This window comes from Microcaecilia unicolor, chromosome 2 (assembly GCF_901765095.1).
Source record: "Microcaecilia unicolor chromosome 2, aMicUni1.1, whole genome shotgun sequence".
NCBI classification, from domain to species: Eukaryota; Metazoa; Chordata; class Amphibia; order Gymnophiona; family Siphonopidae; genus Microcaecilia; species Microcaecilia unicolor.
The window spans coordinates 538,214,364-538,241,115 of record NC_044032.1 but is presented as its reverse complement, the minus strand read 5'-3'; the positions used below and the strand labels follow the sequence as shown (position 1 = coordinate 538,241,115).

Sequence of the window (26,752 nt, the reverse complement as noted above, 5' to 3'; positions counted from 1 at the left end):
CATAACATCTACAATAGAGTGATGTGGTGGTCATGTTAGTCCACTTTTAAAGGTTATAAGTAAAATAAACAAGACACAGAAAAGAAAATAAGATGATACCTTTTTTATTGGACTAACAATACATCTTTTGATTAGTTTTGAAGGTAACCCTTCTTCTTCAGATCAGAAATAAGCAAACGTTGATAAATAACAGTATATACAAGTGAAACATCAAAGCATTCCAATGACAGTCTTCACAGGAAGAGGGTGGGGTGGGTAAGGTGTGAAACATGGGAGCTGGTTTATAATGGTTTATAATTGGCTAGAAAATAGAGAATGGCACGTGGATAAAATTTGTCCCTGTCCCCACCCCATCCCATCGGTTCTGTATCCATCTCCACCCCATCAACATTCCTGTCTTGTCCCTGTAGGCCACATCTCTGTCCCCGCCCCATCCCTGCAGAATCTGTCCCCATCCCCTTCCCATCCCCGTGGGCTCTATTCTCATCTGTAGAAGCTTTGAACACTTACGATTTTATATTTAAATGTTTTTATTAAAGTATAAAAAGGAACAATATGCTGTGCAACTGTTGTGTATAAATTACAAATGGAAAACAACAATAACAACGAGCAGCTATAATAAACCTTCCTACCACCAGCATCCTCTACCCTTCCAACCCCAACAACAGCTGACTTCTACTATCCCAAGGAATCCTAATCCACCCTGTTTGTCCAGGGGTACAAATTACAACCTGTGCTGTATGCCCTAGAGGGGAGAAATATTCCCTATGAAGCACTGTTATGATTTTTTAATCTGTGAATGAATAAGAAGTCATCAACAATCTCAGGATTCAGTCTAGCTAGCTCTCCTGTCTTCCACAGTCCCTCCTTCAATAGAAGATGTCTTCTTAGAAGATGTGCTGGTAGCAGGATGTACAGGATCCCCCATGCAAATTTTGCTAGCTGTGGCCAGCATGCTTTCTTGTTTTTTTAAAAAAAATAAAATAAATATATTGTCATCTGCATCAATTAATAAATAACAGGCTTCAGCGTAGAAAGTGACATGGGGACAAAGTTTGTCCCCATCCCTGCCCTGTCCCCGTGGGATCTGTCCCCATCCCCATGGGATCTGTCCCCGCCCCGTCCTGCGGTTACCGGACAGAACTTAATGAAGATCTGTGTTTTCTAGCCCATTATAAACCACAAAATTCTACTGCTTTGTCACCCTTTCACTTAACCCTCCATTGCCCCTGGTACAAAAATAAGTACCTGAATATATGTAAACCGCTTTGAATGTAGTTGCAAAAACCTCAGAAAGGTGGTATATCAAGTCCCATTTCCCTCTCCCCTTCAACTACTATGCATATATCCCCGTCTCTGATCCACCCAGCTCCCATGTTTCACACCTTACTCACCCCACCCTCTTCCTGTGAAGACTGTCATTGGAATGCTTTGATGTTTCACTTATATATGTTATTTATCAATGTTTGCTTACATACATCTGTGAGCGTGTCTATGCCATGTCATCTTTTTCACACCATTTTTTAAAATCTGAATTTTAAATATTTTTTTTTAAAATGAGAACTCCCTTAAAAACCAGTTTCTAACTATGCTTCCTTGATGTTCTCTCCAGACCACTTCCAAAGGAGCTGTCAGATGACTGACTCAGCAGAATTAAGAACTCCGGTCAAAAAGTGGGGCAAGGGAGGTGCTCCACTGGAGTTTGGGGGTTCATGGAAGTGAGTATTCCTACAGTTTCATCCAAGGAATAGGTAGGTGAGTTACAAATGTTCATGTGTGAAACTTCTTTCTAGCAGCAACATCAAGTCTGGTCTGCAGGTAGGCTGACAAACTCAAGCTGCCACTGGCCAGGATCCACCTTGCTGCTGGGGGCTGGGTGTAGTTTGCAGGGCATAGTTTACCTATCTCTAATGTAAAAACTAAAAAACACCAAAGATGACAATCTTTCAAACAAATTCTATAACTCATTCCTATATTCTAATATTATATTGCATTAATAATCATAACCTTGGGTGAATTTCTTAAAGGCAGTTAGTATATTCTGAATCTTTTTACTTATTAAGATTTATCATTACGCCATAATGGAATAAGAAAAAGCAGAATTGGTTACACTGTGTAGTACTTACGGGAAGGGAATTTGCTGATATTATTAGCAACACGAATAAGCATGCGTGCCCCCTTCATATGATCACCACGTTTAACATGAATCTGAAATGATATATTTAAAAAATTATTGGTGACACTGTGTTAAAAATATTAGTGCAGACATTCTTTACCATTACTTGCCAATAGAAATAAAATTATAAATTAATCCCAAATTTCACCATACGAAATAAATCACAGTATGGTTACATAGTAACGTAGTAAATGATGGCAGATAAAGACCGGTACGGTCCATCCAGTCTGCCCAACAAGATAAACTCATTTACATGGTATGTGATACTTTATATGTATACCCGAGTTTGATTTGTCCTTGCCTTTCTCAGGGCACAAACCGTAGAAGTCTAACCAGCACTGTTCTTGTACTAAGTTCTGGAGCTAATGTCGAAACCCCTTAAAATTTACACTCAAGCCCAGTCACAATCAGGGCATAGACCATAGAAGTCTGCCCAGCTCCCATTTTGTTTCCCAATTACTGGTGTTGCCACCCAATCTTCACTAAGATTCCGCGGAACCATTCCTTCGAAACAGGATTCCTTTGTGTTTATCCCACGCATGTTTGAATTCCATTACTGTTTTCATCTCCACCACCTCCCGCAGGAGGGCATTCCACATATCCACCACCCTCTCCATGAAAAAATACTTCCTGACATTAGTCCTGAGTCTGCCCCCCTTCAACCTCTATTCATGTCCTCTATTTCTACCGCCTTCCCGTCTCCAAAAAAAGGTTCATTTGCGGATTAATACCTTTCAAATATTTGAATGTCTGTATCATGTCACCCCCTGTGTTTTTCCTTTCCTCTAAGGTATACATGTTCAGGTCAGCAAGTCTCTCCTTGTACAGTTTTCAACGCAAATCCCATACCATTCTTGTAGCTTTTCTTTGCACTGCTTTCAGTTTTTTTTACATCTTTAGCAAGATACGGCCTCCAAAATTGAACACAATACTCAAAGTGGGGCCTCACCAACAACTTGTAGAGGGGCATCAACACCTCCTTTCTTCTGCTGGTTATGCCCCTCTCTACGCAGCCTAGCATCCTTCTGGCCACGGCCGTTGCTTTGTCGCATTGTTTCTTCACCTTTAGATCCTTGGACACCAACACCCCAAGGTCTCTCTCCTGAGATGAGCTTACTAATCTTTCCCCTCCTATTTAGTGTCTTTCTTTTGGGTTTCTGCACCCAAGTGCATCACTCTACACTTCTTGGCATTAAATTTTAACTTTGCTTTCCAAAGACCATAAAAAACTGAAAACCTAAAAATTACTTGTAGTGCAGTGTGCAAAAAAGTTTTTTTTTTTAAACTATTTTTTATATAATATGCTGATGGTGCTCAGTGACTGGGTAACTTTCGCTGGGCTGACTGGCAGTCCTAAAATATTTCACACCCGACCTCACATCATAGCACCAGCGACTGCCTCCCTCCTACCTATAATGTTAAACTATTGCTATTATCAACAGTTCTTATGCATTGGCAGCCTCTATACAAGTAGAAGTCCCAAAAAGCATGTGAATACATAAACTTCCACGTAGGATGGGTTACTTATCTTGGTGCTGTGAGGCGGTAATAATAGTTGGTTCAACCTAGTCCAGCTGGGGCCCCAGTCCAGTCAATGATGTGCAGTAAAACGTGATTTCAAAGAACGTACCTCGTGCCCATTGCTTTTTTTAGTTCCCCTACATGCGGGCATGTTTCGCAGGAAGTGTCATCTGGGGAACATAATTCTAAAACTGAGTTTAAATCATAAATTGCACTGGCGTCATTATTTTGAAACTAAGTCAATATATCAAACACCATATAAACTATCTTAAAGCTAAATCATGAAAAAATCTACAAATTATCAAAAAAATGTTTGTGGGCTACCTTGTAATGGGAACAGCTCAACTTTCACTCTCATCCGGCTGAGATGCCGGTACATGCTCAGTAGCTAGACTACTGGCCTCTCCCCTTCCTTTTAAACATTAGAGAGGTGTGTCATCACCCACCAATCGATCTCCTTATTCAGCCCAAATGGGCTCACCGTTCGCCATTGGTAAATTAAGCGCTGTTCTTTATATATTAGTGCAGACACCACATCTCCTCCATAATTCACTGGTAATTGATGTAATACTACAAATAAAAGATCTTTTTCTTCATGTTTAGCCTGTATCCAGTGTGTCACTAAGGGTGCTTCTTTCTTCTGGTTACGCAGGTTGCTCAGATGTTCCGCTATGCGGTCCTTAATGCTGTGCTTGGTCTGGCCAATGTACCGTTTGGCACAAGGGCAACAAATCCCATATACCACCCGGGCGGATTCACAGTTAGTGATATTTCTCAATGTATAATCTTTTCCTGTGATCGGGTGCTTAATGACGGAGGTGGTCCAAGCATATCGGCAGTATACACATAGGTGGCACTTATCATGGCTACCCCTATTATTAGGGGGAGCTTGTCCATGTTTCCGTTTAAACAGTTCCCCCAAATTGCGGGCTCTAGTATACGCAAAATATATTTCTGGCGGCATGCCATGTAACTGAAGTAACGGCCAGTGTTTACGAATAATGTCTTTAATGCATTTGGCCTGCGCCGAGAAAGGTAACACACACACACACCATCTGATTTCATTGTCTCCGAACCGTTGTGGACGGATGTAAAAGCCATTGCCGCTGAACATTTCTCGCTCTTCTATGGGCTTTTTTAAAAACCTTTTTTGGGTAATCTCTTCGTCTTAGTCTATGGTATAAGTCAGCCGCTTGTCTGTCAAACATCTCTGTAGATTGACACAACCTCCTCAGTCGGAGGAACTGGCCCATAGGGATACCGTCTTTTTGGGATCTAGAATGAAAACTGTTATAATGGAGGATTGAGTTGGTGTCCGTGGATTTATGGTGGATCTGGGTCTGGAAACTACCAAGGTGTGCTTCAATGCTTATGTCTAGAAACGTAATCTGGTCACATGCTGTAGACGTTTCAAAGGAGATATTTGGGTCACAGAAGTTAAGGTTTCTTGGAATCCATCCACAGGTACACATCCCCGGACTCCCCCAGTGGTCACTAACCCCCTCCCACCAACAAAAGCCCCACTTTAAAAACTTTTTTCCCAGCCTGTATGCCAGCCTCAAATGCCGTACCCACCTCCATGACAGCAGAATGTGTTCGATCCTCTCACAGCCTTTCCCTGGGTCAGATGTGGCTCTCGGGTGCACTACAGGGCCACATCAGCACATCAGGGTATTGGGCTCCGTGATTTCATTAGCTTGTGTTAGTCTCACGATGTTGGTAGTTGGTAGGCTCTTCTCCCATGGTGCTTTTCCCCCTGCCTACTGGGTCAGAGTATGCCCTGTTGTGTTTCCTGTTGTAGTCCATGCGGTAGTGGCCATTTTTGTAAACCAGTTTTAGTTCCCTTTCCTTTGTTAGCCACGTTAGACAACTTAGTTCTTCCCTTGAATGTGGTTGAAAGAGGGCATTGTACAGCATTCTGCCAGCTCTGACCTACTGCTAATCTCAGTACCATGGAGACTCGTTGCCAGTGGGGCACAACCTCTGCAGTTAACTGTGAGTAAACGCGCTTATTCCAATAAAGGACGTTTTCGGAGAGATTAGTCTTCAGGTGTCAACTGGTGTGCCAATGTTATACAGCAGCAACAAGTCCTAGAGGCCTGCGTGTACGCAGGTCCATGGAGCACTTTTAGTGGGTACTGCAGTGCACTTCAGCCAGGTGGACCCAGGCCCATCCCCCCTTACCTGTAACAATAGTGCTGGTAAATGGGAGGCCTCCAAAACCCACTGTATCCACATGTAGGTGCCCCCTTCACCCCTAAGAGCTATGGTAGTGTTATACATTTGTGGGTAGTGGGTTTTGGGGGAGGGGGGTTGGGAGCTCAGCACCCATGGTAAGGGAGCTATGCATGTGGGAGCTTTTTCTGAAGTCCACCGCACTGACCTAGGGTGCCCAGTTGGTGTCCTGGCATATCAGGGGGGCCAGTGTACTACCAATCCTGGCCCCTCCCACGACCAAATGGCTTGGATTAGGACGTTTTTTGAGCTCAAAAACGTCCATTTTTTCGAAAATACGGTTCGGCCCGCCCCTTCTGGGGTTTTTTTCTTTTACCAAAACAGATCTATACAAACTGCCCCTCCTCCAGAGCTATGAGTCACCAGGTGCTATGTAACCAAATTGATTGAATTAAGGCCTAGATGCACTAAACGTTTTTCATCATTAAATGAGCCCTCAAGGAAGAATTTCCTATCCTTTCCATGCACTAAAGCCTATTTTCCGACGACAGTAGCAGCTAACGAAAACTGAATGCAGATGAGCAATTCTTCTACAAATCCCATTGAAATGACATGCACTAACCTTTTCCGATTCGTTTAACGCAGGAGAACACCGTGAAATCTAACGAGAGTCTGTACCTCTCGTTAGGGCTGTCTGTCTGCTAGAAGTTAACAAAATCCAATAAAAAAAATAACTGGGGGGGGGGGGGGGGCGAAAACGCGTCAGGGGTGTCCTTTATTGACGCCTTAGGTCGCCACTGCTCCCCTCTCCCTCAGCACCAAAAAAAAAAAAAAAAAAAAAGGATCGGGAGGGGGCAAAGGCACTCGTCATGAGCGTCCCGTATGGACGCCTTGCCCCCCCCCCGCTGCTCCCCGCTCCCCCCCCCCGCACTTACGTCAGAGGAGGGCGGGCCCTGGAAGAAAGAAGGGACGTCTGAGGAGGCCTTCTGACTCGCCGATCAGCTGTTCTTGCCCGTGCAGCAGAGGTGAGAGGCGCTGCACGAGCCGGTAAGGCAAAGGGGGCGGGGGGGGGGGGTGCGGCGGGGGCGGGGCACGGGACCGGAGCATGGCAGGAGGCGGAGCTAGTGTGGGAGAATACAGGAAGGGAGGAGGGCCGGCCCGGGGCTGCTAAAATTGGAGATTTTTTGTGCGGGGGGAGGGAAGCGGGGAGCACGGGGGGGGGGGGGGGGGGGGGGGGGGGGGGGGGGGGGGGGGGGGGGCCAGGCGTCCATACAGGACGCTCATGACGAGTGCCTTTGCCCCCTCCCGAAACACACGTGTTTGTGGGGTTTTTTTTTTTTGTTTTGACAGCTGGGCCTTTGTGGCATGCGCAGAGCAGCCAGCATAACGCTTGGGCTGCTCTGCGCATGCTTTAGGCGCTGATTAACGACGGGTTTAACGATTCTGTGATACATCCTACTTTGCAATACCGATCCGAACATTTCTGGAGTGTTTTTGTAGTGCATGCCTCGTTTTTTAAAAATCGTTAAGCACTTTTACGATTCTTATTTTTTAACGTTTGGTTGATGCATCTGGGCCTAAGTCTCTGGCAATGTAGATTCAACACACAATTCTAAAGAATGCAACTTTAAAATAGACACCAGAGTTACCAGATTCTATGTAACCAGATTGATTGGATAAGTCACAGGTTTAAAACACTTGGCAAAGGTTGAAACACAGTTCCAATGAAAACACCTTTAAGACAATTCCAGCATAAAAAGATGAAATCACTAGCACAGATGCTCAAAATACAGTTCTATAAAATCCCTTTAAGGCAATACCAGCATAAAAATATAAAATCACAGTGCAATATAGGCAATAGGATGGAGACAGATAAGAAACTTATAGAGGTCAGACCCTCTGCAAGTGAAAGGACAGGTTTTTTTGTGTGTGTGTGTTAATAGGATAGAATAAAAAGGGGGTGAAATAGAATAAAGGAGTCAATACTTTATCAGGAAAATATTAAAAGATATTAAGAGCAGGACAGGTAACCTCAGTTACCAATCAAACCAAGTCTGGTTATTTAACAACCTGAAGTGGGAGGAAGGGGCTGCCATGAAATCAAAAGCCACAGTACAGCATGATTACTCTTCTCAGCATAAAGTCCTGTGACATACTGCTTTCTCCTGGTTCCACGAGATCCCAGGATGGAAGTGCCTGTTCCAGTAATCCAGCTGCTAGGATCTGATGGCATCACTGGCAGTTTTAACCTGAACTCCCTGAACTCTCCCATGGATTAAGCTCTGGCACAAAAGGCACAGTAGTTTACAGTAAAACAAATATAATAAAATGGAAAGGAATGTCATAAGCCTGTAAGTTAGTTGTGCAGTCCCCCTGAGAGTCAGTTGCCAAATAACCAAGCAGATCCCCTGAAGAGGAAACAACAGACCACCTCTCTAGTGCTCTGCCCCTACTGCAAGAATATTGTTTTTTTAATTTTATTTTAAACTTAAGTCCTGAATCATATAACGCAAAGAAACAAGCTACTTCCTTATAGCTCCAAACCCGATGCCAAGAATTGAATACAATTCCTGATCCAACAGGAAAGAGAAGGGTGGGCTCTGTGCTGGTCCAGAGGGACCAAAAGAAAATGAATTAGCAGGTAAGATCTAATTTCTCATTCCACAGCATCCCTTCAGACTGGTATACTCAGATGGGAAGTACCAAAGCAGTGACCATTAAGGGTGGGACCCCTGAATACCTGCCTCCAGAACCTGTGCCCTGAAGGCCGTATCATAACAGCCGATAATGACTGGCAGAGGTATGCAATGAGGACCATACTGCTGCTCTATAAATGTTGAGAGGCCGCACCAAACAGCATTCTGTCCATGAGGCCTCCTGACCTCTAGTGGAATGAGCCTTCAGAAACAGCAGAATCTGCTTCCCCTTGAGTAGATAGGCCACCAATACTGTCTCTTTAATTTATCTGGCAAAAGTAGCTTTGTACGCTGCCTCTCCTTTCCTACGACCACATACTGGCTATCCGATCTCCACACGTCTTCAGTTCTTTGTAAATACATCTGCAGAGTCCTATGAACATTCAGCCAATACAATCTCTTCTGCTATGCTGACCCATTATGCTCCCCCAATACTGGTAAGGTCACCAATTAACGTCCATCAGATACTACTTTGGGGAGGAAGGGTGGCACTGGCCTAAGTACCACCTTCTCTTTAGAAAACATCAGAAAGGTCTCCCTATAGGAAAGAGCCTGCAACTCCAAAATCACATGTACTACTACTACTACTTATCATTTCTAAAGTGCTACTAGATGTACGCAGTGCTGTACACTTGACAGATGGAATACAGTTTTGAAGAGAATATCCTTAATTGCACAATCCGCCTGTGGCTCAAAAGGAACAGATACCAATACAGAAAACAGAAGATTAAGATCCCAAGGAGGAAATGAAGGATGACGTGGAGGGTAAGGAAGTTATATGCCCTGGAAGAAATGGACCACATCCTGATGACAGGCTATAATTTTCCTCTTGATCAAACCTCTGAAATACACGAGAGCCGTGTCCTGCATCTTAAGAGAGGCCAAGGTGAGACCCTTATCTGAGCTATCCTGTAAAAAATCCAGAATCTGCAGCAGAGAAGACTTTAATGGAGAGATACGACATTAATAACACCATCAATATAGAAGATTAGGGAACTTTAAAAATCACTATTCTTCACACACATAACAATCACAAAAAAAGAATATACTACTATATAATATATATCACAATAAAATTATATATTATTTATTATAATCTTTGTTTATAACCCCCTATTACCATAAATCCACTCCAGATCTTCATTTATAATGCTTCACAAGATATAGTCTCCCTGCCTATATTTGAATGCTAGAATTGTTTAACATCACTTCTCAAATGTTCATCAGTATTCTGCGCTGGGAAGACTGTAACAACAAAGTCTTAGATCTTGTACAACCTCTATTGGATTTACAGCTTGCTCCTCATTTAGTTATTGTAAATATGCAGTAGAAGGCAATAGTATATTTAATTATCATTTACAAAAACATTTTTACCTAAGGAGCCAATATGACTGCCATTCTGAGGAGGTAGTATATGTTATTATTGCCCATGTCATAAATGGTATGTGGAGCAGACAAGCAGGAAGATAAAATTTAGGATAGTGGAGCATCTCAGTAATATCACAACACAACGCTTAGAAGCACCGTTGCTCAAGAAGCACCACTTGATACAAGTTTTGAAGCTTTGGGTGTTTTTTTCCATCTACCACATATGATCCATTTAATACCAGGGTGGATTTGTTAAAGTTCTTTAGAAAACTGAGATTAAAATTGTTTTTTTTATGACCATATGAATGTAGATAGAGGATCAAGGAAGTTCTCTGATATACATAAGATACCTTCCAAGTGGATTCCTCCTGGTAATTGTGATCCGATAAAAGCAACATTTCAACAACTGGTAATGACCGAGATAAAAGCTCTTGAGCAAGGCGATAAGAAGTTTTACAACAATCTTACTAAACATCAGCGAATAGCATTAGAACAGCTTAGAAATGATACTTTGGTAATTAGTTAGGCTGATAAAGGGAGAGATGTTGTCGTTATGAATAAATTTATGTATCATGAGGAAGTAGCGAGACAATTATCTGATAGTCAATATTATATTAGAAACTCAACATATAATATTTGCTCAACTTGAAGGAAAATTTTTGCCCTGCACCAAAATTTTTTAAAAAGTTTTTAATAAATAGCCTCACAAGCCAAGGGTACCAAACATCTATAGGACACCCTTTTACATGGCTATCATCATTGGCCCCACCACCAGCCAAACAAACCACAGAGAAAAACTCTCCTACTGAGAGAAAAGTCTGTGGTGAAAGGTCGGTAGGGAATACAACATTTTTTTTTATTTTAATGCAAAAAGCAAAATCCAACAAAATTATTCTTCAATAAAAAAATAAAAAGATAAGAAGTCAAAAATGTCCATACATCCAACAGAGCAACAGTCCCGGAAAAGAAAATTACTTATCTTTAAATGAACCTCTTCATGTCTTATCAAGTATCTTCTTTTCATTTTTTTTAAACATCTGTTTATTTATTAAGAACGTTGCAGTACAAAACATCAATGCAAGCTAACATTCCAGTCTAATCATTTTGCAAATAAGCAACCACGTAAACACCCCCCTCCCTCCCCCCTCAGGGTATCTCAGATGTATGATGTCCTCCCCATCTGCACTGTAGATCACTAAATATACAAGCATCATCCTGATAGACCCCGCCATTCTGCATAGGAGGACCATGTTTTGAGATATCTCACCATTCCCCCTCGCCTCAAAGCTGTAAGTTTGTCCATTAAACAGCAATAGTCCACTTAAGCCAGCACTTGATCCACATTGGGTATCGCCTGTTTCCAGTGTTTTGCAATTAGAATCCTGGCAGCTGTGACAATGCAGGCTAACAGTCCAGAGCGAAAGCCTCTGCCCTCTCCTAGTGATGTATTCAGCAGACATAGGCCAGGATCAAACACCACCTCCGTCCCCAGCCCGTTTTGCAATTTGTTCTGTAAGTTCATCCAGAACTGCTGTAACACTGGACAATCCCACCACACATACCAGAATGTGCCCGTTGCCCCACAATTTCGCCAACAGGCTGCCGATCCTTTTTTAAATATACAAACCAGCCGACTAGGGGTCAAGTACCACTGATACAACATTTTATGACCATTTTCCAGCAAGGGAGTAGCCACAGAGAATGCCAATAATCGTTTAAATATCCTTTTCCAATCCCCTATTTCATATGTTGTACCCAGCAAAGCCTCCCATTTGTTAATGCATTTGGACAATGGTTGGGCCCTATGTAACAGAGCTCTATAAATACGTGATATCCCCCCCTCGACCTTCCCCTGATCTTATAGCTAATTCAAGCTCTGTGGTCTCTAGAGAAGAAGTCCTCCCTTGCTTTCTTCTGGATAAAATCTCTAATTTGCATATAGAAAAACCTGTCCCTGTCTTCCAATCCAAATTCCTCTTTTAGGGTGTTAAATGAGTGGCACTTCCCATCTTCCCAAACTTGGCCAAGTAGACGTAGGGAAGACGCCGACCACTGCCCATATACTATTTCTGCTCGGCCAGGTGTGAAATCTGTTGCATAGATGATAGGCGTGGTCAAGTGATATTTACGTCCTGGAAACCAGGTTGCTCTACATCTCACCCACTCCCCCAAAACTACCCTCATCTGGCCCTTCAAATCCGACACAAGGCCTCTCAGTAGCGGTAATGGTAGCCACACCACAGCCCATAATGGCACGCCCTTCAATCCCCACTGTGCTGCATAGGTCCAGAGTTTAGTCGGGCCCCTCTGTACTGTGGAAAGCATTTGGAACAGGGCAGCTTTATAATATAGGCCAAAGTTAGGTACCCCCATCCCTCCTAAGTTGAAATAGAATAGAGCGAGCCACGCGTGGGGGCCGTTTACGCCAGGTGAAAGCAAACATTTTCTTGTTAAGTGTGCGAAAAAAGGTATGCGGTATGGGAACAGGCACAGCCATGAATAGGTACAATAGTTTAGCCAACAGTGTCATCTTTACCGCAGCAATTCTGTCCATCCATGACATATGCAACCCTCCCCATCTCTCCAATTCCTGCAAAAGCTCTCTCAACTTTGGGAGAAAGTTTTCCCGAAAAAGATCCGCAGTGTCTGATGTCAGGTTAACCCCCAGGTACCTAATATATTTAGTGGACCACTGAAAGGGGAAAGAAGATTGTAGAGTGTCTTGCAGCTCAGCAGGACACTGTATGGGCATGATCTCAGATTTTTGGATGTTAATCTTGAGGCCTGCTACCTGTCCATAGGCCTGCACTATAAGTATCTTCCTTTCAATGTTCAATCCAACACTCCGGTAACATCAATACACTCTGTCAATTTAATCAACGTTATGGACTCAATTGTCCTAGTCCTTCATTTCTCATTACTCGACAGGAATAGAGCTCAAACTGTTTTGCCACTTCATCAGGAGAAAGAGCAGAAGACCTCAATTAAATAACAAAGCCAGAGGAATATATGGCTTTGTTATTTAATTGAGGTCTTCTGCTCTTTCGCCTGATGAAGTGGCGAAACAGTTTGAGCTCTATTCCTGTCGAGAAATGAGAAATGAAGGACTAGGACAATTGAGTCCATAACGTTGATTAAATTGACAGAGTGCATTGATGTTACCGGAGTGTTGGATTGAACATTGAAAGGAAGATACTTGATAAGACATGAAGACGTTCAGTTAAAGATAAGTACTTTTCTTTTCCGGGACTGTTGCTCTGTTGTATGTATGGACATTTCTGACTTCTTATCTTTTTATTTTTTATTGAAGAATAATTTTGTTGGATTTTGCTTTTTGCACTAAAATAAACATTTTTTTGTATTCCCTACCGACTTTTCACCACAGACTTTTCTCTCAGTAGGAGAGTTTTTCTCTGTGGTTTGTTTGGCTGGTGGTGGGTGGGGCCAATGATGATAGCCATGTAAAAGGGTGTCCTATAGATGTTTGGTACCCTTGGCTTGTGAGGCTATTTATTAAAAACCTTTTAAAAAATTTGGTGCTGGCAAAAATTTTCCTTCAAGTTGAGCAAATATTATATGTTGAGTTTCTAATTTTTTATATTTGCTAATGCAGTTTTGAATTTTTGAGTCAATATTATATGAAATTATCAGGTGACCCTATTCAATCGTATAAAGAACAGGTAGCTAATTTGATAGTACAAGCTACAGCAGTAGGGATTTTGTCCCTAGAACTCTGATAATATACTTTATTCCTAAGCTCCATAAGTCAACATCAGCCCCCCCTGGACGCCCTATAGTCTCGGGGAGGCAATCTCTCTTTGAACCTTTATCCTAATATGTGAATTTTTATATACAAGATTTTGTTCCTAAATTGTCATCCTATATCAGGGATTCCACACATTTACTACAAATATTAAATGATATAACATTATCTGAGGATTCAACTACTTTGTTAGTATCCTTAGATGTTAATGTGTTATATACTAATATACCGTAGGAATGGGCAAAATCTGTTATAGCAAATTATATAAATCAAACCCAGTTGTCAGTAGAGCATAAACAATTAATAAATGATATGGCGACTTTAGTCACTGACCATAATTACTTTATGTATGATTATACTAATTATCTGCAAGTGAAAGGAGTAGTGTTGGGGCCAACTGTAGCCCCCACTATCGCTTGCTTATATATGGCACAATATGAAAGCAAATTTGTTTATCCATCACAATACACACAGAATACTTTGGTATGGAAGCTCTTTACAAACAATGTGCTATTCATTTGGACAGGAAATAAACAGTAACTGGAGGATTTCATTCAATATTTAAATACCTGTGACAGAAATATTACATTTAGTATGGAATATAACTCTAAATAGATTAACTTCCTGGAAGTAACTAACTATCTCCTTTCAAGATGGTCATTTTGCTACATCATTATTTAGAAAGGATACTGATCGTAACTCGTTGTTACACTATTCAAATTATCACCCTAGACACCTCAGGGACAGTACTCCCATAGGACAATTTCTTAGAGTTAAGCATTTGTGCTCTGACAAACAGAGTTTTCAAAATACTGCCCAAATAATGACTGATAGGTTTTAACAACGTAAATATCCTAAGGGTGTCATAAAAAAAGCATATAAAAGAGCTAAGTATGTCCATCGAGAGTGGTTACTTCAGGACCATATTCATCACACACTCTGGATTTGCGTAAAGTGATTTTAAAATACTGGGATATTCTTAAATTGTATCAAGTTTTTCAAGAGATTCCTAAATTTGCATACAGGAGAGGGCATTTTTATTGTTACATTTCTACCCTGCGCTTTCCCACTCATGGCAGGCTCAATGCGGCTTACATGGGGCAATGGAGGGTTAAGTGACTTGCCCAGAGTCACAAGGAGCTGCCTGTGCCTGAAGTGGGAATCGAACTCAGTTCCTCAGTTCCCCAGGACCAAAGTCCACCACCCTAACCACTAGGCCACTCCTCCACTCCATATAGCAGAACTAGTTTCTATTACGAACATTAGAAAAAAATACATCCTCAAATTACATAGGCTTTACAGCTTGCTTCTCAAAGGCAATAGTATATTTAATTATCATTTACAAATACCATTTTACCTACGGAGCCAATATGACTGCCATTCTGAGGGGGAAGTATATGTTATTATATGCCCATGTCATAAATGGTATATGAGGCAGACAAGCAGGAAGATAAAATTTAGGATAGCGGAACATCTCAGTAATATCGGAACAAAACGCTTACAAGCGTCGTTGGTTGCTCATTGAGTCGAGAAGCATCACTTGACAGAAGATTTGAAGTTTTCAGTGTTGTTACAGGTCAAGACCATTAGAGGGGGTAATTTGTCACAAATTCTGTTAAGGTTAGAACAAAAATTATTTTCTTTTGACAGACTTTTCAACCATTCGGACTCAATAAAGAAGTTGAATGGGTAGAAATGTTATAAAAATAATAAAAAATATTTAAAGGTATTTGTACTTAGATATGATTCCATTCGTCATAGGGGAGGGCACCATTTTTAAAGACTGCCCCAGGATGCATGCATTAGCGTTTTTGGGCAGTTGAACCCATTGTCTCCTGTCCAGAAGGGCTCACTGAGAATATTTAATAACACATGATTGTAAGTAATATTAATTTTTGTAAATGGTTTTATAATCATGAGAATGTTGTCATATGGATAGTTTTAATAAATAATTCTCCTGTACTTTTTCATGATTGTAAACAGAGTTGCTGCTTTTGGCGGCTTTATTTGAATGGCTCCTGATGACACCAATCAGCGAAACACAGTCTTGTGTACAGCTGTCAGAAGAATTTTGAATATTCTTTGGGATTTGATCCTTACTGTGGACATTTACTTAATAGAAACAGTCATCATTTTATGGACAACAACTGCTCTGTCTGGTTGATATATTCAGTTGAAGAATTTGTCAAGGTACTGCGGCTTTGCCACAGCTGAACATTGGATTTTTTTTTCTGGTTGCTGAACAGGTTTTATTTAAAGCTTATTGTTCATTACATCAAGTAATTTATGGTTCAACTTCACAGTTACTAATTAGTAAGAATTCCACTTCTCTTTTTGGTTCTTCCTCTAGGTTGCTTTGGCAACTTATTCTTTGCCCACTGTTTTAGTTTCAACAATTTTTTATTGATGACAATCACAAATAACAAACACTCTGAAATCATCAAAGACAGTTATAACAGTTACAACTTAGTACATTCCTCTGCAGACAGCCGTCATCAATACTTTTCACTTATATGCCATTTATCCCTAACCTCCAACTGTACTCCCCCCTTTTACCCCCCCCCCCCCATTACCATCAAACCGACCTTGTTGCGACGGTCCCCCTGGGGCCTGGACTCTGAAAGCCCCCTCAGGATCTAGTTGTTTTTCAACAAAGTGGTACACAGGCAGTCAAAACAAGTATCTCCATCAGTGCACGCTTTACCAGTAGGTAAACCTATGCAAACACAGCAGAGGCCGAATGGCGACTACAGCCCTCACTCCCCCCCTCCCCTCCATTCATTCCACATTCATCCCAATTCATTCAACACCTGGCTTCTAGCTTTATGAGCTATGACATTTAAATATGCTTTCCACGTTTTAATAAATTGTTGCCTCCTTTTTGGTGTGTGTCGAGCACCCTTTGCCTCCCAAAGCATAAGCGCATGCAGTTTATTTCTCCAATATCAGTATGAGAGCGGTATGTCCATAAGCCAGTGATTCATTATGCATTTTTCCCCAGAATGCAGGATTTACTTAAAAACAGCTTCTCTTCCCTCATCCCTACCTCCCACACCAGTGATGAACTAAACATTATCCGCTCAAATGTGAGCTGTATCTTATGCCCCAATATCCCCGAAACAAACCGGGCGAGAGCTGTCCAGAACCTCCAAATGGGCCGACACTGCCACATCCCATGTGCTAATGAGGGCATGCCCACTCCACACTTTCGGCATCTATCTGCTCCCACCACCCCTGCATGCCATGCTTGCTTACCCGAAAAATACGTCCTATATATTGATCGAAAATGGCACTCTTGCAGTTCCGCACTACCCCTGTTAGCCCTGTGAGCGCAGCCATCACCTTCCTTTCTGCTATTGACCCCCCTACCTCTTACTCCCATCTCCCCACTACTTCCTCAATATCCCTCTTAGGTTTGAATTCTCCCAGTGCCTTATGAAACCACGATATGGATGTTTGCCCCACTGCATCTCCTCTTAGAAAATCCCGGACCTTCCCCCCAAATGCCAGAGTGAGCGCAGACTGGGGTAATCCCCTGTGGTAGTGCGCCAGCTGTAAATAGGCCAGCTTGTCAACGGTCCTCCCGCACATCTCTTTTCGAATTCTTCATAGGACAACAACGACCCGTCCGCTTTGAACACTGGATTTATAAGCACAGGAGAGTTTGTGATATCCCTCTGGAGGTTTTACAAGAACTAGGACTTTGTTGTTACAGTCTTCCCAGCACAGTATACTGATGAACATTTGAAAACTGATATTAAACAATTCTAGCATTCAAATATAGGCAGGGAGACTATATACTGTGAACCATTATAAATGAAGATCTGGAGTGGATTTATGGTAATAGGGGTTTTTAAGCACAGATTGTAATAAATATATAAGTTTATTGTGATATATTATATAGTAGTCTATTTTTTTTTTGTAATTGCATGATTCATAACACCATGCCTCAAAAATATACCACAGTCGAACAAAGGCGAGGGAGGCAGAATATTTCCTGGACAACAAAAAAATCACAACCACTCAACCAGAGTAACCTCTTCAAATAGCCAGGCTGAAGAATCTGGGAGTTATGACATTGCAAAGAGTGGCCATCAGATCCATGAATGGTAGATCCCACTTTCTCACAATGAGGTTGAAGGTGTTCTGTCTTAAGCTCCACTCTCCAGGATTCAGAACAACCCTGCTGAGGAAGTCTGTCTGCATGTTGTCCACTCCCACCATATGCACTAAGGAGAGTGCTGTTAGATGCCGTTCTGCCTAGGACATGAGCAGTACTACTTCCAGTGCTCCTAGGTGACTCTTGGTTCCCACCTGACGATTCACGTATACCACTGCTATGTCAATGTCTGATAGAACGTGCACAGCCTTTCCTTAAAGCAGTAGTCGTAAGGCTAGCAGTGCCAAAAAAAAGTGCACTGGTTTACAGCCTACTGATTGACCAAAGAGCTTTCTCTGATGACCACACTCGCTGAGCCACTTGGCCCAGACAATGTGTTCCCCAGCCCTTGAGACTGGCATCTGTCATCACCACTGTCCACTGAGGAGGGTCAAGGTCCCACCCCTTGACAGACTGCAAGTGTCCAACTCAGTGGCGTAGCCAGACAGCCAGTTTTGGGTGGGCCTGAGCCCAAAGTGGGTGGGCACAAAATTTTCTCTGCTCCACCCTCCCTCCACCACTATTACCCACCATTTCTCCAAATAATGAGTCTGGGGAAACCATCGGGAAAGAAGAGCCTTCTGCAGTTAGATTGATTTTCTCTTTGTATAAGCATGATAGAAAATTTTATATAGAGCTTCATTGGCTCCTGATTTGAGGCCAGGATTTTGTTCAAAATTTCTTACATTTTGTACCATGTTGTCAATGGTGACTGTCCTGGATGCCTATTGTCTCACTTTGAATTTTCAGTTCCTTCTAGAAGTAGAAGAACTGTCACCTATTCTCCTTTTACTTTCCCTTAAGTTAAAGAGTTTTAAACAATTTAAGATTCATGACAGACTTCTTGCTTATCAAGCACCCAAAATTTGGCATATGTTTCATGTTTTATCAATAACCCTGGATATACATTTTTTAGGAAGATGTTGAAAATGTCACTTTTTAAACATTTTCTTGTTAAGAATGAGGTTTTTGGGCATCTGTTTTTAATTGTATTTCTCAAGTGATCATCTTGATTTTTTCCTTATTGTAAACTGCTTTGAACCTTTGGTGTTAGCGGTATATAAGTATAAATAAATTGTAAACTGTAAATTGAAATAAATGGAATAGCGCCTGGTGCCCAACTCATTGTGAGGAACAGGAACCACCATTCTTAGCATGATCAACCTCCATAAAATGTCCTTGACCGAATGAATCTTCCACCCAGCCCAGCAGAGCGATTCCAGAAAGGTGTCCAACAGGGGGCTGACAAACTCCAAAGTATAACCACCATGAATAACTTCTAGAACCCATTGATCTGAAGTAATCTGGCCCACTCCTGAAATAAATCCTGTAAACTTGCCTCCACTAAAATAAGAGAGTGGACCCCGACACCTTCACTAGGAAGCATGGCCTGGGGAGGGGGGAAAAGAGACTGGAATCAAGGTTCCCCTATCAGCCTCCACGAAAGGACTGCATTCTCTGGAAGAATCAGCTATGCTAGGAACCACACTTATCCTACAAGGCCAATAACGACAACCCTCCTGAAAGCAACTTTCAGCCTATCCTCCAGCAGCTTGAGCACTCATCTCACTGAGATTCTTGACCAACTTGTCCACCTCCACTCCAAACAAAAATGACCTCAATTTAGACTTGGAGGCTGCGTCAGCCAACCATCCCTGAAGCCATAAGGATCTTATTGGTTACATGAGTTTCTCCTGTTAGAGCTTACTTCTGCTCCCCAGGCATAGTTAGGTTTAGTTTGGGTTCCTTCCTTCTCAAACTGTTGTACCCTTCATCGATGTACATTGAATGGGCACCCTACAGATTTGCACTTTTCTGATTACTGACAGGCATGACCCATGACCTACAAAGCTAAAGGCTTAAATCTTAAAACTGCCTGAAAGCTGCATTTTTTCTGTGTTCTCTGTATTATTGCTGAGAGTTGTACATGGAAGATCACACTGTACCAGCAAAGAGTGCTCTTCCCCCTCCCCTGACAGAGATGGTGCCGCTGATTCTACACTAACAAGGACATGCACAGTTTGGAAGCGAAGGCGTGTTGAGTCAGAACAGTGATAAGACCCGGGTCCTAGGGACATTCTTGTAACGAAATGGCACTACAATCTTCAGTAAAAGAGCCTTGGACTTATTATAAGATGCTATGTTTTATAAACATTCAGATATCGTGTTCTGTGTTCCAGAACATTCAGATACTGTGCTTCATTCTATGTAAACAATGGGGTGAGACAGAAAGTAGCTGACATTGCAAGCTGTAGACTGGATGGGAGAGGGATTGATGCTCAATCCACTGTATATAAGGCACGATTGTGTTGTAGCTAGTTAGAGGGGTGAGATTGCCAACCGAGTGACTCTATCACGGCGGTCTCTCTCTCCCTCTCATAACAAATTGCTATTGCCTGATTTCTTTGCTATTTGTTACTCTGTCTAATTACTTTACCTAATTATTCTGTCTAATTACTTCATCCAATTACTTTGCCTGATTGTTTTGGAATAAAGACTTACTCCTTGGAAAGAGCATGGCCTCTGTCTTTTCTGTCACCCCATATTTTGGGGGTGGCTGGTCCATTGTACCTTGGGTGGGTGTAAGGAGGTAGAAACCCTATTTGCCCCACATTTCCAAATTGTATATTTCTTATGGTAAGTAGGTATATCATAGAAATAATTCCCACATAATTACAGCCTTCACTGATACTAGGTTGTCAGAGGGGGCCATGTAAGAACAAACTCCACTAAAAACATTCAACAGAAGATCTACAGTCCATGGAGCCTCCTTAGGATCATCCTCAAATTTTAACACCAAGGAGACGTGTGCAATAAGCTCCTGCAATTCTTCTTGATGAAATACACAAACTACTGACGAGTCTTTCTCTGGAGGCAACTCTTCCATCCAGAAGTCATCTAACACCTGCTCCTCTTCATGCCACTCCTGATTCTCCTCTGAAGGAAAGAAGTCAGTCTCCAGGAGCTCCTCCTCATCCCGTGCACAATGTTGTCACTTGGGGGGCATGGAGTGCTCACTCGGTGACGCCCAATGCTTTTGCCCAGCCTGTGCCTTGGACCTGCAGAGACAAAATGCTTTGTACATGGGCAAAATTGAGTGGAAAACCTACCCCATGAGGTCCCTGCATGCTCCCCCCCCCCCCCACACGCACACACACTGGCAGGGCCCCCAACAAGGACACTGGTACTGAGGGGACTTCACTGCAGCTGACACTGGTGGCAGAGGAGCCCAGTGCCAATGACAAGACCACCAGAAAAGCTTGCCTCAGTCGCGTCTCCGCAGGGTGCTCCTGTCCCGTCGTATGTTGGACCTCAGAATCATCAGCCCCAACAGTCCTGCAGGTGGCACAGTTTTTACAGACAACCGCAGAATCCAAGCCCTTCTTCTGACACGATGCACCTCTTCAACCACTTCATACTAATGGCTGCGGCAACAACACTGTGAAAGCCACCACAAATACTAAGCCCCCCCCCCCTTCTCCATGATTATAGGATAGGCAGGCCCGACAGAGCGGAGCACTGTTCCTTGGAACTAAGAAGACCCCCGCAGACTTCTGTTCTAGTCCAGCAGCAAGATGCCACTCCCCCCCCCCCCTTTTTTTTTTGGAACACTGAGGGGGTGCAAACTCCCAGATAAAATCCCTTCTAGGACCTATAACTGGGACTGCAAAGGCTTACGACAGACTCTCAGGGGGACTATACAGCTCACTTATTATGTTATGTATGTTACTTATAGGCTTACTTGAAAGCCAGTGCTCCTCAGTCTCCATCTGCTGGTGGGAGTTCATAACCCATCAGTCTGTGCCAGTCTGGAGGGACGCTATGGAACGTTAATTATTTGAAGTAATTGAAGCTGAAAACACAATTTACTTCATAATGGAATATGCACATGAAGGGAAGGTTTTTGACTCTTTGCTTGTAAATGGAAGAATAAAGGAAAAAGAAATAAGAGCTAAATCTACACAGATAGTATCTGTAGAGCAGTATTGCCATCAGAAACATATTGCTTAAGGCTGAAAATCTGCTACTAGGTACAGAAATGAACATTAGAATAGCAAACTTCAATTTTAGCAATGAGTTTACTGTTGGTAATAAACTGGATATATTTTGTGGGAGTTCCCCATATGTTGCTCCAGAATTCTTCCAAGTAAAGAAATATGATGGACCTGCAGTAGATGTCTGGACCTTAGATGTTATTGTTTATACTTTAGTAAGTGGATCTCTACATTTTTGATGGACAAAACTTAAAGGAACTAAGGGAAAGAGTAGTGAGAGGAAAATATAAGATTATTTCTATATGTCAACTCACTGAAAATCTCAAAAGAAGCATTCCTGGTGCAATGCCATAGACCTTCATTGGTTTCTGTATTTCCTTTTGCTTCTTCACAACTAGAGGTCCTCTGTGCTTATCCAAAGCAGTCTCTTTAGGCTGAAGCCTGGTGTGGTAATGAAATGCGATGCATTGCAGGTATGTCTCTCTGTCTGCTATCCCTTTACTGTCAACTTCACCCCAATTTCTCTTGACTCTTTCAGTTTCCTCCTCTACATTTAACTGGGCACCCACAATTACATGCCACTTGCGCATATAAACATACAGGGGGCCTTATATTCAGATTCAGAGTTAGCCAGGCCGACTCCTGTGGTTAGAGCTGAACCCAGATATTCAATGCTAGGCTGTTTTTGGTGAACGGCACTCCAGGTGATTTTTGTCCAGTTTCAACTTAACCAGCCAAACCGATATTAGTGCTGGCCAGTTGAGTTGAAACCGGCCAAATATAGGTCTGCTATTTCAGCGGCTGAATTTGGCCACAAAACTTAGCCGTGGATGCACTGAACATTAGCAGATAGCCAGTTATATCATGCGATATAACCGGTTATCTGCTAAGTGCTAACCCGCAATATTCACCAGAAGATAACCGGCGATCTTCTACTGAATATTGTCAGATAGCTAGTTAAGTGCCATTTAACCTGCTAGGGGTCGTTCCTGGCTGGTTAAATGGTTTTAAATATCGGGAGGTTAGAATACAAGCACTTTCAAGAGTGAGTGTACACTTACACACATGAGTAGCAGCAACACATCTAAACGCTATTCTGTAAAGACATAAGTGGCACAGCATGTTAATTGAAGGGGGCATTCACATGAGCAGGATATGGGCGGTGCTGCTACTTACATGTACAACTTACAGAATACTGTAAGTTATGCGTACTCTTGCTGTAATTAGGTGCCCACATTTATGCCATGTCTATGAGTGGTGTAACTGCGGATGCCTAAACTTTAGGTGTTCCAATGCCGGATTATGCTAGTATTCTATAGTGGAATCTGGGGACCCAGATGTCCTTATAGAATAGGCTTTCACCGCACTTCATTGAGGAGCCCCCTTAATCATCTTTCCCTATACACCAGAAAAGGCCAATACATTTTGATACTATTTTAACTTGTTGAAGAAGAGTTTGGCAATTAAAAATGATAATGAGCATGCACAAAAGACCATATTCATCCTCAAAATTTAGAGGTTATTTTTCACAGTCTAATATGTAAGACAACTGCTTTAAAGAAATTATGAACAATAGATTCCTGATCAGTTACCTTTACTAAAATGTAGCTGTGGAGAATCATAAGGTTTGTGGCCATTTCTGAAGGAATCTTTATTTTCTGTGCTCTTAATTCTGCATACATACTAAACAGAACATCATGGGCATTCCGGTAATTTCCTTAAAGAAATAATTACAAATATTAGCTACAGGTTTTACTTTCAATAATAATATGGGTAATAAAAGACTTTAAACTATTAGAAATGTAAAACTGTTATACAGAGCTCATTTATTATGAGTAACAAGCAGTTCTTTTACCATTGTTTTCCCTGTAGGAGCCCCAACAGTTGTTTTCTAGGGACAGAGTATTCAGAACACCACTGGTATTGAAAACTGAGGACTGCTGAATGACTCACCTGCAGACTGCTCCTCCCTGGCAATTATAATGGCACTTTTGGCTGCCTCTCTGTATTGCTTCAGTGCCATGTACAAACGGAACAGATACTTGGCATCCTTAATGGAAACAAAACAAAGCATATATTTTTTAATTTGCATATATATTTATTTATTTATTTGTTGCATTTGTATCTCACATTTTCCCACCTATTTGCCGGCTCAATGTGGCTAACAATGCTCCGCTCTGGCAGTCACCATTCCAGAGTGAAAGATAACAATTGGTGTTACATTGAGAACATAGATGACATAATAGGATTAAACAATTAAGCAAACAGATCTTGGAAGAAATCAATTCAGAATATGGTAAAGAGGCGATATGTTACGATTGCAATTACTGATCGTTGTTTTATGCCTTGTTGAAGAGATAGGTCTTCAGTGATTTACGAAAGTTAATTAGATCGTAAATTGATTTTAGGTGAAGTGGCAGTGCATTCCACAGCTGCTTACTCATGTAGGAAAAGCTGGACGCATGTGTTAGTCTGTATTTTAGTCCTTTACAGCTGGGGAAGTGAAGATTGAGGAATGTGCGGGATGATCTTTTAGCGCTCCTGGGTGGTAAGTCAACCAGGTCTGACATGTAGGCCGGGGCATCTCCGTGAATGATTTTATGAACTAGAGTGCAGACCTTGAACGCGATACGTTCTTTAAGTGGCAGCCAGTGTAGCTTTTCTCTTAGGGGTTTTGCACTTTCATATTTTGTTTTTCCAAATATGAATCTAGCTGCAGTGTTCTGGGCTGTTTGAAGTTTCTTGATGATTTGCTCTTTACAACCAGTGTAGAGGGCATTGCAGTAGTCAAGGTAACTCAGCAGCATTGACTGTACCAGGCTGCGAAAGATGGTCCTTGGGAAGAAAGGTCTTACTCTTTTAAGCTTTCACATTGAATGGAACATCTTCTTGGTTGTGTTCTTCACATGACTTTCTAGTGTAAGATTTCGATCAATGGTAACTCCAAGAATTTTCAGGGTGTCTGAAACAGGAAGGGAAAAGTTTGGTGTGGTTATTGTGGTGAATTTGCTTGTGTTATGTTGCGAAGTAAGTATAAGACATTATGTTTTTTCTGCATTAAGTTTCAACTGAAATGCATCCGCCCATGAGTGCATGATTTGGAAGCTTTGGTTAATGTCATTGGTGATTTCCTTTAAGTCGTGTTTGAACGGGATGTAGATCGTGACGTCATCTGCGTATATATAAGGATTGAGGTTTTGATTGGATAGTAACCTGGCTAAGGGTGTCATCATTAGGTTGAAGAGGGTCGGTGAGAGGGAAGATCCTTGGGGGACTCCACATTCAGGTATCCATGGGGCTGATGTAGTCGAGTTAGATATCACTTTGTATGATCTTGTGGTCAGGAGGCCTCTAAACCAGTTTAGAACGTTACCTCCAACTTCGAAGTATTCTAGGATGTTTAGTAACATTCCATGGTCAACCATGCCGAAAGCACTGGACATGTCGAATTGTAGGAGAAGTATGTTGTTGCCGGTTGCATTAGTTTGTTTAATTTTTGTCAGGAGAGTAACTAGTACTGTTTCGGTGCTGTGGTTAGCTTCAAATCCTGATTGAGAGTCATGAAGTATTGCAAATTTATTTAAGTAATTGGCGAGCTGCTTGGTCATCATACCTTCCGTTAGTTTGGTTATCAGAGGGATAGATGCTACTGGGCGGTAGTTGCTTAAGTCACTTCTACTTTTCATTGTGTCCTTAGGTATAGGGGTGAGTAGGATATTTCCTTTATCCTTTGGGAAAAGTCCATTTTGTAACATATAATTCAAATGTTTTGTGAAGTCTGATATGAGTTGTTGAGGGGCGAATTTTATAAGGTTATTAGGGCATATGTCTAGTTTGCAGTGGGACTTGGCGAATCTTTTTAGCGCTTGGGAGATGGTATCATCCGAGAGTGTGTCGAAGTTGGTCCAGGTTCTGTCAGCTGTGTGTTCACCAGGGATTGGGTCTAGACAGTCAAGGAGTTTTATATAGTCGCTGGTGTTGACAGGTATTGTGAGTCGTAGCTTTACAATTTTCTCTTTGAAGTATTTTGCAAAATTGTCTGCTGCTGGTGTGTCTGTGCTGTTAGAAGTAACCGGTGTAGTATTTAGTAATTTGTTCATGAGTTGGAAACGTTTATGTGTATCCTTGTAGTTTGGTCCAATTTTAGTTCTGTAATATGATCTTTTAGTTTGTCTGATGGCGTATTTTCTTTGTAGTTGCTTCCAAGCGTTGAGTGTGTAGTCGTCTTTCTTTTTATTCCATGTTCGTTCTAACCTTCTAACGTGTGTTTTTAGTTTTTTTCAGTTCTTCACTGAACCATGGTATTGAGTTCTTTCTATGTGAGGTTCTGGATTGAAGTGGTGCAATGCTGTCTAATATGTTTTTGCATCTATTGTCCCATTCTTGAAGAAATTGGTTTGAATCTGTTAGTGCTGTCCATTCATTGTTATAGAATTGTTGCCAGAATGTTAACAGATCTATTTTGCCTCTCGTGGTGTAGGTTGTTCGTTCTTGTCTGTGGGGTGGTTCTTTCATTCGCCATTATAGGGAGAAGTTTGCTTTGTAGTGGTCAGACCATGGTATAGCTGTCCACTTTGTGTCTGTTAGTACAAGATTTAAGTCAGAGGAGAATTTGTATGTAATGATGTCTAGTGTGTGTCCTTTAATATGGGTTGGCTGCATTTTTGGCCAATGAAGATCCCATAACTGGAAGAAATCTTTGCATTTGTGCGTGTTTGTTGAGTTAGGATCTTCAAGGTGAAGGTTGATATCCCCTACTATCAGAAGGTTGGAGATAGAATGTGCACGGGGGTAATTCTATAAAGGGTGCTAAAAGTTAGGCGTCAAAAACCCAAGTACTAATCTAGTATTCTATGACAAATTTGCAAACCAAATCATTTTTAGAATACTAGCATAAGT

At 41.8% G+C, this 26,752-nt stretch overlaps 1 protein-coding gene across 2 annotated transcripts in view; it reads right to left on the bottom strand.

The window, feature by feature from the left end:
* The window catches only part of WDR19 (WD repeat domain 19), a 565,820-nt gene that overhangs the window by 68,718 nt on the left and 470,350 nt on the right, over positions 1–26,752 (bottom strand). For both annotated transcript variants that reach the window (XM_030191304.1, XM_030191303.1), the window contains exons 30-32: positions 23,807–23,903; positions 23,446–23,570; positions 2,127–2,208 (exon numbers count right to left, since the gene is read on the bottom strand). In XM_030191304.1, coding sequence (XP_030047164.1) covers positions 2,127–2,208; positions 23,446–23,570; positions 23,807–23,903 — 304 coding nt within the window. The remainder of the gene's footprint in view (positions 1–2,126; positions 2,209–23,445; positions 23,571–23,806; positions 23,904–26,752) is intronic.